The following is a 12,821-nucleotide window of genomic DNA, read 5'->3' as shown; positions in this document are numbered from 1 at the left end:
GGCTAGTTTTTGATTTATTGTAGAGACAAGGTCTCGCCAAGTTGCCCAGGCGGGTCTCGAGCCCGCAGGTTCAGGCAATCCACTCACCTCGGCCTCCCAAAGTGCTGGGATTACAGGCTGAGCCACCGAGCCCGGCCCTTGTGATGCATTTTAAACAGAAAACTGTCAAGTGCAAAATAAAAACCCCCCTTCCCTGGCTCTCGGCCCCATTCCCATGGCCTCAATAGCCTGCCAGTGAGCATGTTCAGGCACGCTTTTCTTCTCACCTGGGGCGTCGTGCAGTGTCCAGTGGTTCTCACGGCTGGCTGCCTGTTAGAACATCTGAGGGTCCACCGTCACCCCGAGCCCTGAGAGCACTTGACATCCAGACACTCAGAAAGTGCATCCTGAGTGTGGGCCCCAGGATGCACAGAGCGCATGTTTCTGGAAAAGAGAAATATTGGGAAAAAATCAAAGCTAAATAAGTTTCTTTGTTGCAGGACCTATCAGAGCCTTTAATATACTAGTGGACATTCAGAATCTCCAAAAAGGAGACAGGAAACTCAGCAGTCCCGAAGAGCTGAGTTTTCGCTGCAGCAATCCTTGGGGTTGGGGTTAGGCTGCCCTTGACACCTCACCCTCAGAGACGCAGGTCTTGCAGTCTTGACCCTCAGCCTCTGCCCTCACTGAACACTCCGCCGTCACAGACCCATGCTCGGGCCCTCTGGCTGAGTCCTGCCTGTGTGGAAGAGCTGCCCTACCTCTCCCATCTAGCCTGAAGTCCTCTGTGTTCAGAAGCACCTCTTAGGTTATCACATCTGCTTATAAAAGGGGGTCCGAGCCCTGGCCCCCAGTCTGAGGTTGTGTTTTTTACTGCTCACTTATTAATCTTACCTTAGGAACCCAGCTCCGCCCATACCCCTGCGCCCTTGTCCTTTCCTGGTCCCCTCTCAGGCTCCCCCAGCACCTGCACTGGCTTCTCAGGGCGCCTCCAGGGGCCTGTGGTCCAGAGTGCCTGACCCAGACTTGCTCTTACGTCTGCTCTGGGTCCCGGCAGCTGTGCAGGCCCAGCCCAGAGCCGCGGGCCAGAGCCCTTGGTCAGGTGCGGGGACCCGAGGTGAGCCGGCTGCCTCCCAGGTCGCCCTCCGTCGCAGTCACAGGCTTCCGCGTCTGTCCTCCAGGGGGCTGATCCTGCAGGACCTGACCTTCGTCCACCTGGGAAACCCCGACTACATTGACGGGAAAGTGAACTTCTCCAAGCGGTGGCAGCAGTTCAACATCCTCGACAGCATGCGGTGCTTCCAGCAGGCGTGAGTGCTGCCGCCCGGGAGGAGGCGGGGCGGGACTGAGTCTGACTCCAGAGCTGGAGACACAGCCCCTGACCCGGGCAGGGGCCACAGAGGACCCAGGGCTTCCGTCTGCTGAGCGGAGTCACCCTAGTTCCTTCTGGGTTCTGTCAGGCCAGCGCGAGAACATCCGTCACAGGCTCAGCACCAGGCCTGGCCCTGGGCCCAGAGCCAGTGACAGCACGTCTTGTCGTCCTGTTCTGCATACCAGGAAGCAGATGTTCACCTTGCTGGCAGGCACTGACCTGCCTGACTCCAAGGCAGCAGGGGCAGGCTGGGTGGAGTACCAGAACCCACCCAGGGTGGGTCGTGGCGGTACCGTTACCGTGCTGGGTCCACCCGGGGCTCTGTGCAGGGATGGGGGCTGTGGGTTCTGCAGTCTCCCTGTGGTGAGCCCGGCTGCAGGGCCCATGTGTGCCCACCTGTGCTCTGTGTGCCAGTGGTGCCAGCTCTGAGCACTGGCGTTCTCTGCCATATTGGGTAATGGTAGCCTCTGCCATGGCAGTTTGCCGTGAGGGGTGTCAGTGTGGCCAACACGGCCCCCTCCGAGAGGTTGGCGCCCATGACAGGCTGTCACAGCCACACGGCTCTCACTGACCGCCTCTCTGTCCCTGGCACCAGGCATTATGACATCCGGAGAAACGATGACATCATTAACTTCTTCAACGACTTCAGCGACCACCTGGCTGAGGAGGCCCTATGGGAACTCTCTCTGAAAATTAAGCCCAGGAACATAACCAGGAGGAAGACAGACCGGGAAGAGAAGACCTAGGAGCAGGTGCCGGACCGAGGAGAACTCGAGAGCACAGAGGGCGGCTCCGAGCCCGGAGGGGACTCTGGACCTGCTGGGTGCACTGCAGGGTCCCGGCCTGAGAGCCATGGGCCGGCCGGGCCTCGGCCACGCCGGGCAGGAGCCTGGAGCCTGTCGGCCGCTTCCTGCCTCGCTCCTCCCAGAGCAGATGGGCCGCAGTGGAGCCAGCAGGCAGGTCTTGTTACGGTTTTGCAAACTGGCGGTTTGGTTTGTTTTCTGCTTTCACTTCTGTCCTCCCCCGGCCCTCCTACCCACTCCCCTCCTGCCTGGGAGCAGCAGAGCCAGCAGCAGCAGGCCAAGGAGCCGGGAGTCTTCCTCCTCCCTCAGCTTGAGGGCCCCTGAATCTTCAAAACGGCAGAAGAGAGCCGGCCTGAAGCTCTCTGGGCAGGCTGCCCTCCAGGCGACCCTGAGTGAGGGGCTGCCGCCCGCTGGGCAGAGGGCAGAGCAGGCCGGGACCCTTCCACGCTCCAGTTCCTGCCTCTGACCCACAGGAAGGGACGCACAGGCGCCTCGGCCGCCCTGCCGACGGCAGCCCGGGCCATGGCGTGGGCAGGGCGCTGTGGCGGGACCTCAGCAGCAGCAGGGTGTGTCATCACGTGGCCCCTCAGCCCCCCACGCCCCGCCACCTGGCACTCTGGGTAGCTGGGAAGAGGAGGCCCGAGGAAGCGGGGCTTGGTCGTCAAAGGAACACTTGTCGTGCTGGGGATCTTTTTCACCGTCTCTGAGCGGGGCCAGAGCTGAGCTCCACGTGGCTGAGTTCCCAGAGGGGGACGGCGGGGCCTTCTCTAGCCTTCTCTGTCCTAGAGCGATGCCAGCAGCTCCCTGACCCCCCGTTGCTTGCTGTGTGCCTTAAACTCCATCTCCTGTCCCTCCCGGTCCCACTGGCTCCCTCCCCCCTTCTCCCTCTAGGGCAGCCAGTGGGCTCTTCTTCAGGCTCTTGAGACCTTTCTGCCAGTGCCGTCAGCACTTCCTGCAGAGGAAAGGCCTCCAGAGGCCTGGCCGGTCCCCGGGGTGTGGGCAGGCAGAGGCCTAGGGCTGGGCGGGGCGGCAGGCCCTCCTCCCGGGCAGAGTGTCCTCGAGGGCCTGTGCTCCTTCCCGCCTCCTCCTCAGACGCCTGCTCGCTGCAGAGGGCGACAATCCAGGGCGAGGTTTGCAGGCACTTGGCAGACAGACAGAGGTGCCTGCCAGAACTCGCCACACCCCGCCTTACTCCCTGGCAGCGCACGGGCCTGCGGGCAAGGTGCTGCCCGGAAGCTAGGCCTCCCCCCGGGTCCCGGTCCTGCACCTCATGAATGCGCGCTCGCTTCTCCTGGGCTTGGGACTCGGGCGAGTGAGCACCACGGTCCCCTGTGCTTACTTAGCCCAGTTTAAGCAGAACCAAGGGCAAACGTGGAAAGCAACATCCGTGGACAATTGGGATTTTTCTACCACGGCCACGTCACTTTGCGTCCCCCGAGGGTTTCTGAGCCGCATTTATCAAGAAGGAAACATGGGCTGTGGCTCCTCTTTCGTGTTTAGTTTGTCCTGTACATAGAGAAGAGGGAACCTGTGAAACGTCAGGGGGCTCCTCCTAGCAGCTCCTCCTAGCAGGCCGGCGGAACCTGTCACTTTATTATTTAAAGAGTGTGTGTGTAGAGTCGCTGGTTTGTTGACAGTATTGTGTGTGGGCTTGGGTTTTTCGTTTGTTCCCTCTTCTTCAAGTCCCTTCATTTCAACCTCTGCCTCTCGCCCCCTTCCTGGCCAGCTCTGTCGAATGCTGCTGCAGGCGCCCGTGTGAGGCCCGCTCTGCTCACAGGCCCTCGGGTTGTGCGAAGCCAAACTCCCTGTGCTTGTGAGAGCCCCTGGGGGTCCCCTCTGGGCCACAGGCAAGTGCCAAGCTGTGTTGCAGCCTCGGAGACCCAGGCCGCTCACCAGGCCGTGGGAGGTCAGCGTCTGTGGACAGGGCTGGGTGGAGGGCGGCAGGGTCTCTGCCTTTCCCAAACACAGCGCAGGCTTGTGCCCATCCCCGGAGGGCCCGAGCATCCCTGCCCTTGCTGGAAGACCATGGTGGTCTTAGAGGTGCCCAGGCAGTAGGCAGGCAGTGCTGGGTGGCTCCCCGCATGGGAGAGCCAGGTGCACTGTGTCTCTTTAACTTATTGGCTGACAGGTGTCCCCGTGCTCAGTGCTCAGTGCCACAGCTTGGCCATGGCGAGTCTGTTTCTTGGGGTGCCAGGGTGGGTGTGGGAATGAGTCTTTACAGACAGAGACGGTCAGTTCTCGCCTGCAGGTGGGGGGGGCGGGGGCACACCTCGTGTCTGACCTGAACCCCGATTCTGAGGAGCGTGACCCGCCCCACGAGCTCCCCAGTGTTACATTGTAATATGTATCCCCCAACTAACCCGTCTGATAGTGGCATCTTCCTGCAGACATTTCAAATGTGTAACTTTTATATGAAAAGAGAATAAACCGATGAAAGTGGCCCCGGGCCGTGTCTGCGCCGCAGGCTGCATGTGTGCAATTCACGTGGCATCCGAGCTACGTCGTGCCGCCCTTGCCGCCTCTGTGACCCCTCGCGGCGGGCTCCTGGGCCTGGGTGCCATCCGTCTCCATCGCCGGGCCTGCTGGCCACTGTTGGGGCAGCTCTGGCTGAGGGGGACGGATGTCACCAGCATCGGCTCCTTTCCGAACCTTCCCTCTTGGACTCATGTCTCATTCATGTGCCCTGGAAATGGGTTCCTGCATAAGAGCTGTGCCACCCCTTCACCACAGTGTTCTGGGGGAAAAAAGTTTCTAGGGTGGCATTCGGCAGACACAGGTCTGGCGTGGCTTCTCCGCACCTGGAAGCGCCACCGTGCATAGTGTGCCTCGTGCAGGTGTGCCCTGTGTCCCTTTCCCCCATAAGACAGCACTCGGGGGCTCAGGCCCTGCCGCCTGCAGAAAACGTGGGGGTCCTGGTCCCGCCCCTGCCCTGAGTGGGCTGTGTTCCCTCCGCATGGAGCAAGGGATGGGGCTTAACAGCTCAGGAGGCCATTCGTCATCTCCCAGAACCGTCCCCTGCGTCCCAGGGTCTCCGCCCCCTGCACCTGCACAGCAGTGAGACTGAGCGCCTGAGCCTTAATCCCCAGGGGAGCACAGTGTCGGCGTAGGTCCTCTGGTGCGTGCCCTGGCTCCCAACCCCCAGCTTTCAGCCCTGCAGGAGGTACCCGCAGGACAGCCCGGGAAAGCCCAGGGCTGCTGCACCTCTGTACCTGGGGACGCAGAGGCGCCCGGAGACCAGAACCTGACGGAGAAAGGGGGACCTCCCCTTCAGACGCCACCCCAGGTGGACTCCTCTCACCCAGCCCAGAATGCCGCAGCTTAAGTCTGTCCCTTCAAAGGGAGCAGTCAAGTATTTCCGGGCTGACCTCACGGCAGGGACCTCCCACTTCAGGCGAGCCCTTCCTCACTGACTGAGGGCCTGCTGTGTGCCAAGCATCGCAGAGCCTCCCGTTAGCCTCCCGGGGTGCCAGGGCCTTACTGCTTTCTCCTTTGCCATTCGTGTCCTCAGGCAGGTCCCTCACCCTCAGGCTGCCCATGATCTGCTGCTGGCCAGTGTGGCAAGTGGACACACGGAGGTCCCAAAAGACCAGTCCACTCCTGCGTCCCCCACCCCCATAGTCCCTACCTGCCAGCAACACCGAGAGCCTGGTCTGGCCCAGACGCCCCCTGGGTACCAGAAGGTGACAGACCAGACAGACCTAAGGCCTGAGCCTTCCCTGTGAAGGACTGCTGCTACCTACCCTGGGCTTGGTGACTGGGGGGCAGCAGCGTTCACCAGAGAGAAATCACAGTCACAGAGTAAACACCTGGGTTCCACACCTCCTCTTGAGGTCACCACCCAGGGCCTGGGAATATGTGTGCTTAGCCACTGACCCAGGAGGCTCTGATATCTGCTCTAACCCAAACCTGCAGCCCCACAGAAGGGCTTGGGCCGAGGGGCCCCTGCTCCCCAAGCCGCCCACCTGCATTCAGACCTCTGGGTCAGCGATCTGGGTGCTGCCCCCGGTTGTACAAGGCTGAACTTCTAGGGTACAATGGCTGCCCAGTGTTTCCCCCAGTGGGATGAGGTAGGCTCAGTGTGCATTGAGGTCACTGTTCTTTCATTCTTCATTCATTCATTCATTCACTGGGGGTGCATTATTTAGGAACCCAAGGCAGAGCTTGGGCCATTTGAGTCCTGCATTTGCTGGCAACAAGCTGGAGGAATTTAGCCCTTGGCTACAGAGGGCTCCATCCTGAGTCTGCATCTGATAAGCCAAAGGGTAAGTGGTTTTCTTCTTTGCCTCCCAGTTTCCCCAGGTAGAAGCAGGGTAATAACAGTTTCTGTCTCCTAAGGTCTTCATACTTGGAACAGTTTCGGGAGGGCATTTTGGGGTACCAAGCACTTTCCAGACTGCTTTATCTCCTTCAATCCTCTTAATCAAGAAAACCACACAAGTAAAATTATCACAACCATGATAAGTGCTACAAAGAAGTAGTACTTGGCATTAATTAGGCCTGGTTTGAAATCCACCCACCGACATCAGGTCCAGACAGGCTCAACGGGTCATTTTTACAAAACAAGTAAATTCAGTCTTACATAAACACACCTGAGAATAAAAAAGGGAAAAGGAAACACTTTTTTTTTTTTTTTTTTGAGTTGGAGTCTTACTCTTGCCCAGGCTGGAGTACAGTGGCACACTCACGGCCACCCCAGCGTCAACCTGCTGGGCTCTGGTGATTTTTCCACCTCAGCCTTCCAAATAGCTAGAACTGCAGACACATGCTACCATGCCTGACTAATTTTTTATTTGCTGTAGAAACAAGGTCTTGCCAGGTTGCCCAGGCTGATCTCCAACCCACGGACTCCCAAAGTGCTGGGATTACAGACTGAGCCACTGAGCCTAGCTGGGAAACACTTCTTAACTCAGTTTATAAATGACCTATAACATCAAGTTCTGGCAAGATCGTAAGATCATTACAGATCAGTCTAATTTATGAATGCTAATGAAAAACTTACCACTTTAGCAACCCCCAACCAACAATGCATCAAAATCAATACTTCCCAACCAAGTTGGGCTTATCTCATAAATGCAAAATGCAAGGATGGCATAATCTCAGTAAGTTAATGGCTGTCATCTCCATGCAAGGATGGCACAATCTCAGTTAATGGATGTCATTTAGCCCATGCAAGGATGGTGTGATCTCAGTAATTTGAGGGCATCATATTCCCTCATGCTAGACCTTGATGTCCACACATCTGGTTTGCCTTCCCTTCCTAGGAGCGTGGGGGCTACACTTCTCAGCTCTACCTGCATGAGATCTCGGGCAGAGAGATTTGTCACTCTGGGCTGGACATTTAGGAATTATTGCACACTTGCTCTTTTCCACTCACAGCACATGTGGAGTCCAAGTTCTGAGATGGCAAAGTCCCAAGTGGTGGGAGCCTGGACAGGGACCACCCAAACTGGGCTTGACATGAGTGAAAAGTGAAACCAATGAGATTTCGGGGTTTATATATTTTCACAACATGGCTTCACCTCCCTCTAATGTACAACATAAACAAAAGAAGAATGCCATAGAATCACCTCAATAGTCACAGAATAGGCTATCCTAAAAATGAAAGATCTATATATAATTTTTATTTTTAAAAAACTCTTGGCCAGGCATGGTGGCTCAAGCCTGTAATCCCAGCACTTTGGGAGGCTGAGGCGAGAGAATTGCTAGAGCTCAGGGGTGGTCAAGACCAAACTGGGCAACTTGGCAAGACCTCATCTCTACAATAAATCAAAATATTAGCTAGGACGTGGTGACGCGTGCCTGTGGTTCCAGCTACTTGGGAGGCTGAAGTGGAAGGACTGCCTGAGCCCAGCATGTCAAGGATGTGGTGGCTGTGAGCAGTGCCACTGCACTCCAGCCTGGACGACAGAGACTCCCACTCAAAAAAACCTCTTAGTTAACTAGAAGTAGAAAGCATCCTTGATAAAGATTACTATCCAAGTCCCATAAAAACATCATACTTAATGGTGAAATGTTCAAAGTATTTCCTAGCCGGGCTTGGTGGCTCAGCCTGTAATACCACGCCTTGGGAGGCTGAGGTGAGTAGATTGCCTGAGCCCGCGGGTTCAAGACCTGCCTGGACAACTTGGCAAGACCTCATCTCTACAATAAAACAAAAAATTAGCCGGGCGTGGTAGCACACGCCTGTAGTTCCAGCTGCTTGGAAGGCTGAGGCAGAAGAATCGCCAGAGCCCAGCAGGTCGAGGCTGCGGTGGCCGGGAGCGGCCACTGAACTCCAGTCTGGGCGACAGAGTGAGACTCCAACTCAAAAAAAAAAAAAAAGTATTTCCTCTAAAATCAGAAACATCCTGGGTGCAGTGGCTCACACCCGTAATCCTAGCACTTTGGGACACTGAAGCAGGAGGATCACTTGAGCCCAGGAGTTCAAGACCAGCCTGGACAACACAGCAAGACCTCATCTCTTCAAAAAATTTAAAACATAGCTGGATGTAGTGGCACATGCCTGTAGTCCCAGCTAGTCATAGGGCTGAGGTAGGAGGATCGCTTGGACCAAGTTGGAGACTGCAGTAAGCCATGATCATGCCACTGTACTCCAGCCTGGGGTGACATAGACTGTGACTTGAAAAAAAAAGTATAATTGCCAAGCAAATAAAGAGGAAGAAATGAGATAATAAAGCAGCACAGCACTAATGGGAGCAGAAAACAAAAAGTGAGGTGGTGGATTTAAACCTCCCCCTGCCCCACCGACCAGGCACAGTGGCTCACCCCTGTAAACCCAGCACTTTGGGAGGCCAAGGCAGGAGGATTATTGAACCCAGGAATTCAAGAGTAGTCTGGGGTCGGGCTTGGACTCAGCCTGTAATCCTGCGCTTTGGGAAGCCGAGGTGAGTGGATTGCCTGAGCCTGAGGGTTCAAGACCCTACTGGGCAACTTGGCGAGACCTCATCTCTACAATAAATCAAAAATTAGCCGGGCGTGGTAGCACACGCCTGTAATTCTAGCTATTTGGAAGGCTGAGGCGGAAGGATCACCGGAGCCCAGCAGGTTGAGGCTGCGGTGGCCAGGAGTGGCCACTGCACTCCAGTCTGGGCAACAGAGTGAGACTCCAACTCAAAAAAAAAAAAAAAAAAAGATTAGTCTGGGCAACACAGTGAGACCTCATCTCTACAAAAATTCAAAATGTGGTGCACACCTGTAGTCCCAACTACTTGGGAGGCTGAAGCAGGATCACCTGAACCCAGGAGGTTAAAGCCATAGTGAGCCCTGACTGTACCAATCCAACTGGGTGACAGAAGGAGACCCTGACTCAAAAAAAAAACCTACCCCCCAAGAAACTGTATTAAGTAAATTTTCCAGTTGAGTCAAACTGTGCTCTTGAAACCTATATGCTGTTGAAAAGATGTGTCTATATAAAACTTAGGGTACAGAAAGGTTGAAAGTAAAATTATGGAAAAGTTATATTCTGTAAGTAAATTCCCCCAAAGCCTGTTAGCATAGCTATATTAATATCAGAAAAAGCAACCTGGGGAATATAGTGAGACCTCATCTTTACAAAAGAAAATACCAAAAAAAAGTGAGCCAGGCATGGTGACACACATCTGTAGTCCCAGATACTTGGGAGGGTGAGATGGGAGGATCATTTGAGTGCAGGAGGTTGAGGCTATAGTGAGCCAGGATCATGCCCCTGCACTCTGGCCTGAGCAACAGAGTGAGACTCTGTCTCAAAAAAAAAAAAAAAAAAAAGGAGGATCCGAGCGTGGTAGCTTTGGGAGGCCAAGGTGAGGGGATTGCCTGAGCCCACAGGTTTGACAACAGCTCGGGCAACTTGGTGAGACCTCATTTCTACAATAAATCAAAAAATTAGCTGGGCGTGATGGTGCATGCCTGTAGTTCCAGCTACTTGGAAGGCTGAGGTAGAAGGATTTCCTGAGCCCAGCAGGTCGATGCTGCAGTGGCTGTGAGCGTGCCACTGCACTCCAGCCTGGGTGAGTGAGACTCCAACTCAAAAAAAAAAAGGGTGTCTGTGTGTGGAGAGAGAGAGAGAGAGAAATATATCTACATATATATCAGAAAAAGGCTTCAAGGCGAAATGCATTGCTAGAGTTACAAAGAGACACTAAGGATATATGTACATTCAATAGAAACATATGACAGCTTTTAAATTTGTATGCATCTAATTACATAGCCTCAAAATATGTAAAGCAAAAGCTACAGAAGTACAAGGAGAAATGGAGCAATCTACAAGTGGGAAGTTTTAACACACCTGTCTCACAGACACTTTAAGAATTTTATATAGCCAGGCTTGGTGGCTCAGCCTGTAATCCCACGCCTTTGGGAGGCTGAGGTGAGTGGATTATCGGGACCCACCTGGGCAACTCGGTGAGACCTCATCTCTACAATAAATCAAAAAAACGAGCCGGGCGTGGCAGCGTGTGCCTGTAGTTCCAGCTACTTGGAAGGCTGAGGCGGAAGGATCGCCGGAGCCCAGCAGGTCAGGGCTGCTGTGGCTGGGGGTGGCCACTGCACTCCAGTCTGGGCGACAGAGTGAGACTCCAACTCAAAAAAAAAATAATAATAATAATATTATATGACACTTCTCAAAAATTCCGAAACATTTTTCAGCTCTTGTGATGTCACCAACATAACCCCAATGCCCACACCATAACAAGAAAAGTATAGGCCAATTCCACACGAACACAATGCAAAATCCTAAACAAAATTTTAGCAACCTGAATCAAGTGATATTCAAAAAGGATAATACCTCACGGTCAAGATGAGTTTATTCCAGGAATAAAAAGCGATTTCAACATTTGAAAATCAATACATGTTGCCATATAACAGAGTAAGTCTGGTAATTTTCTTGGTAGATACATAGACATAATTTAATAAAATTCAGGATCCATGCATAATTTTTAAAACCTCTTAGTAAACTAAGAATAGAAGGGTACTCCCTTAATGTGAAATATATATATATGTATATATATATATATATATATATTTTTTTTTTTTTTTTTTTTTTTAACAAGGTGAAATGTTGAAAGCCTTCATTTAGAGACTGGCAACAAGAAGGCTGCCCACTGTCAGTCCTTCTATTCAGCATTGTACTGGGGTCCTGGTAGTGCAATAAGACAAGAAAAATACACAAAGGGGGTAAGAATTGGAAAGACCAAAAATAAAACTCATTATATGTAGATAATAACATTATGTAAACAGAAAACAACAATCTGTATCAGAAGTAAGAAGTGAGTTTGTGGCATAATGGCCTCCACTACTCAGGAGGCTGAGCTGAGAGGATTACTTGAGCCCAAGAGGACTGCTGGATCAGCCTGGGCAACACAGTGAGCTCTCAGCTCTACAAAAGATCAAAAAAATTAACCAGGCATGGTGGTGTGCATCTGTAATCCCAGATTCTTGGGAGACTCAGGCAGAAGAATCGCCTAAGCCCAGTAGGTCGGGGCTACTGTTAGCCATAATCGTGTCACTTCACTCCAGCCTTGGCAACAGAGTGAGGCCCCGACTCAAAAAAAACAGGTTGTCAAGCCCCATGATGAAGTGTGATCATGGCACTAGACTTCTGGGATCTAGTCCAGGTTAGTGGCAAGTCCAAAATGTGAAAGTAAGCAATAAAGCCTCTAGATCTAGAAGACAATAGGAGAGTATCTCATGCCACTGCACTCCAGCCTGGGCAATAGAGTGAGACCCCAACTTAAAATTAAATAAAAATAAAAAGATAGAGATTGACATGCCAGGGGTTGATGAGGATGGAAAGCCATGGAGCTCCAGTCTGTTGCTGGTGAAATTCAAAATGATGCCACCACTTTTTTTTGTTTTGAGTTGGAGTCTCACGCTCACTGCAACCCCAGCCTTCACCTGCTGGGCTCCGGCAATCCTTCCACCTCAGCGTTCCAAGTAGCCAGAACTACAGGCGCTACCGCGCTCGGATAATTATTTATTTATTGTAGAGTTGAGGGCTCCCCAAGTTGTCCGAGCTGATCTCGAACCTGCAAGCTCAGGCAGTCCACTCGCCTCAGCCTCCCAAAGTGCTGGGATTACAAGCTGAAGTACCGAACCCGGCCATATGCCACCACTTTCAAATGCAGTTCAGCAGCATCTCATCGGGTCTTCATACATTCACAACTTGAGCTCAGAAAAGCCTTTTTGCCACTCTCTCAAACCACCTGTGTGCCACGTTAGGACGATTCTAAGAGACTTTAACATCTCTAAAATCAGGATGCCCCTTTTTTTTTTTTTTTTGAGTTGGAGTCTCGCTCTGTCACCCAGACTGGAGTGCAGTGGCCACTCCCGGCCACCGCAGCCTCGACCTGCTGGGCTCCAGCGATCCTTCCGCCTCAGCCTTCCAAGTAGCTGGGACTACAGTGCACCTTCATTTCATCACTGTTTTTTCCCAGTTACACTCAACATTTCAGACTTGGTACAGTGGCCTCTCCTTTGTGGCATTTTAGCTGTTTTTTGTTTGGTTGGGGTCTTTTTTGTCAGTTTTAGGCAAGGTCTCACTCTGTTGCCAAGGCTGGAGTGCAGTGGCATGATCATGGCTCACTGCAACCTCAACTTCTGAGCTCAAGTGATTCTTACACTTCAACCTCCTGAGTAGCTGGGACTACAGGTGCACACCACCACACCCAATTTTTTTTTTATTTTTGTAGTCG

At 53.1% G+C, this 12,821-nt stretch overlaps 1 protein-coding gene across 1 annotated transcript in view; it reads left to right on the top strand.

Moving 5' to 3' along the window:
• The window catches only part of LOC103251622 (rap guanine nucleotide exchange factor 1), an 8,664-nt gene extending 6,040 nt beyond the window's left edge, over positions 1-2,624 (top strand). Inside the window, exons 9-10 of the mRNA XM_008050210.2 lie at positions 1,161-1,289; positions 1,947-2,624. Of these exons, the coding sequence (XP_008048401.1) occupies positions 1,161-1,289; positions 1,947-2,097 (280 nt within the window). The 3' untranslated portion in view covers positions 2,098-2,624. The remainder of the gene's footprint in view (positions 1-1,160; positions 1,290-1,946) is intronic.
• The last annotated feature ends 10,197 nt before the right edge of the window (positions 2,625-12,821 follow it).

The sequence above is a fragment of the Carlito syrichta genome, unplaced genomic scaffold (genome assembly GCF_000164805.1).
Source record: "Carlito syrichta isolate Samal-C Ts95f unplaced genomic scaffold, Tarsius_syrichta-2.0.1 Scaffold143244, whole genome shotgun sequence".
NCBI classification, from domain to species: Eukaryota; Metazoa; Chordata; class Mammalia; order Primates; family Tarsiidae; genus Carlito; species Carlito syrichta.
Note: the sequence above shows the minus strand (reverse complement) of the source record. Positions and strands in the feature narration are given on the sequence as shown.